This window comes from Aplysia californica, unplaced genomic scaffold (genome assembly GCF_000002075.1).
Source record: "Aplysia californica isolate F4 #8 unplaced genomic scaffold, AplCal3.0 scaffold00760, whole genome shotgun sequence".
Lineage (NCBI taxonomy): Eukaryota > Metazoa > Mollusca > Gastropoda > Aplysiida > Aplysiidae > Aplysia > Aplysia californica.
The window spans coordinates 363,003-365,919 of record NW_004798030.1 but is presented as its reverse complement, the minus strand read 5'-3'; the positions used below and the strand labels follow the sequence as shown (position 1 = coordinate 365,919).

Sequence of the window (2,917 nt, the reverse complement as noted above, 5' to 3'; positions counted from 1 at the left end):
TCATCATCATCAGAGGAGGAGGAGGAGGAGGAGGAGGAGGAGGAGAAGAAGGAGGAGGAGGAGGAGGAAGAGGAGGAGGAAGAGGAGGAGGAGGAGTCTTTCCAGTGATCAAGAGGGAAATCAGAGACCCACTAAGTAGAGCTAAGTACCATCACCTGGAAGATGTGTATTCTGGGTACTCCTATAAGCCTGAACAAAAATCTATCTCATGTCGCTGGGACCAGGTTGAGCTAGCGAGACTGCGGTCGGACCATGATTGGAGTTTTAGATGGTATAAGAACTTTGTAAATGAAGAGCGTGGCCGATGTTTCCGAAGATGCGGCCATGAAAAGGAGGATGTCAAACATATATTTGAATGTCCAAGAACAATGGCAGTTCGAAATTTTGTTATTTGGACAAGTGGATGTGCCGCTAAACATATTGACAATGGATCGGAAAAAGAGCCCCGCTCTCGCTCGAAGATTTCTTTGTGGACTCCGTCAGGCCCATTAATGAAACAAAAAAAATCATCATCATCATCACTATAAATAACAAGGAATAAAAAAGGGCGAGACTTGTAGAATTTTCAAATTTTATACAGTTTCAACGTTTCGCCCAGTAAATGGCCTCATCAGGACCATGGTACAAAAATAATATAAGATCTAATGACTACAAGCTATAGCAACTAAAGTGCGCGCATCTAAACATCATCATCATCATCTTTATCATCAACAACAACAACAACAACCTCATCAAGGGGCACATTACAATACTGTTTTTCTCTGTTTCGTTAGATCTATTATCGTTCTCAGTTTTTAATTAGAGTGCAACGAGGGCTCGAGTCATGATTCCTGATTTGGGAGCTCTTTTTTTTCTTAAAGATTTTGCCTAAACTATAAAAAAAAACCCACTTAGATTTTTGTGCAATGACGCTAAATAGATATACAACATAAACAGATATCGTTCCAACCATAAGTGAAATATTGTCATTTTAACACAGTATAACTGTACTTGTATTTGTCATTGTAATTGTTAGTGTTACCGCCTCATCAACACAAATCCTTTGTGAGGCGCCGTGGTGGAATCAGGCTCTCGTCAAAATACTCAAAGCAAAGAAACTTGCATTTTTCCGCAGGTTTATGAATTTTTATCATTTTTTGGGGGGGCTCAACACCTTTCATGCCCATTAAAAAACTCATTTCTGTGCGGATTTTTCTGAAAAACGTTTATTCAAAGCACAAAAAATGTAAATGTTCAGTTACCACAAACTCTTAAGCTAAAGAAATAACTATTCTTTGGCGTCTCTTTTCTCACTAATTTTACCTCTGAAAACAGGTGACCCCCATCTCCTTCTTTCGCAAATATCTCGACTTGTATTCAAGATAAATGGATATTTTTTCATCCAAATAAAGGCAAGTGAACAAGCTTTAAGATGATACCAATAACTCTCCAAGCCCCAAAATTGACGAGAGCCTGATTCCACCACGCTGCCTCACATTTATTTCGGGCTACTTCAACTCTGTTTGTCAGAGCCAACTCAGACAGTGTGGGATACATAATACATACATCAGCGAGTCATCGTGGTGAAATCAGGTTTTCGTCAAAATGATGAAATCGATAAAACCAACAATGTTTCGATCTTCAGCTGTCCTTATCGATTTTTGGGGGGGTTGGGGGGACGGGGAGGAAAGGAGAAACGGTGGGGGGGATCACCATCATCATCATCATCATCATCATCATCATACATCATCATCATCATCATCATCATCATCATCATCTTTACCATAATATGCCGGTGTGCATTTCACTGAAAAATATTGTTCAAGAGCACGAAAACGTAAATTTGCATTTGCCAAGGAAACCTAAGCTTGGGAAGTCACTTCTGTCACCAGGCTATATCTACCTCATTCAGTAGCAAATATCTCGACTTTTTGTCTAGATAGAGTGATATTTTTCTTTTTCATCAAATTCAAGACAAATAAACAAGCTTTAAGATAATACCAGTAACGCCATATATGTCCACGAATTGACGAGCGCGTGAAAATACCAGGTCGTGACCCATACGATCAGATTGGATCATCTGGGCCTGTCACCTCCCCGGGCAGTGCCACTGATTGAAGTGTCTTTAGGCTATTCCCAAAGGGGGGACATTTTCTCGTTCAAGCGCAGTAGAATTGTTGATTGATCAATGTCACGCTTTTAACTGTGCCTGATCTACAACAGGGATTTGCTGCTTTTTCTTTCCTAATCTTTACTATTGTCATTTTCCCTCTACTTCTTTTGCATGTTTGTCACACTCGTGAGACCCACTATTTCCGGGGTGCCTTGATAATCGAATCAGACTTTATGCTGTTGAAGCTAGAGAGGTGAGCAGAATAAGTCTGATTTCCTGCAAGGACTTTTCTGTTGACATCCACCCCTTGGCGCTCATATGACCTTATGCAGTTGCGAGCGCCTTAAAATCTCTACTAAGACTAAAAACTAAAAAATGAGCCCGTGTTTACATGATTCTGCTCTGATGGCCACTGGTATAGAACAATTATCATCTACACAAACTGCTACTTCCTATACACCAATCCCCCCTGCGTTTTATTTACATTATAAGACTTCAGCCAGTCTTTTTTGGTGACTTTTTCCTCGACAATTTGTAGCTGTTAAACAACTTCGACAATATTTGGTCCAGGTTTCTGCAAGTGGTCATCTTCACACTGACCAGTGGCACGTGTGTGACCGCGGGCATCTTAATCACCAATCGCGTCTTCCCGGACATCTCCATCAATGACGTCATCACCAGCATTATTATCTACGCCATTATGATGGCCGTCAGGTATCCTTCTTTATTTGCCAGTGTGTTTCTTATTTGTGTGTGCTTGTGTGTGTGTGTGTGTGTGTGTGTGTGTGTGTGTGTGTGTGTGTGTGTGTGTGTGTGTTTGTGTAT

General features: G+C 40.8%; 1 protein-coding gene across 1 annotated transcript in view; it reads left to right on the top strand.

Annotated features, from left to right (window-relative positions):
* Positions 1 to 2,917, top strand: part of LOC101852511 (sodium/hydrogen exchanger 10) — a gene marked incomplete at its 5' end in the record, with an annotated part of 55,825 nt that overhangs the window by 304 nt on the left and 52,604 nt on the right. The window contains 1 exon segment of the mRNA XM_013088552.2: positions 2,663 to 2,806. Within this exon segment, the coding sequence (XP_012944006.1) occupies positions 2,663 to 2,806 (144 nt within the window).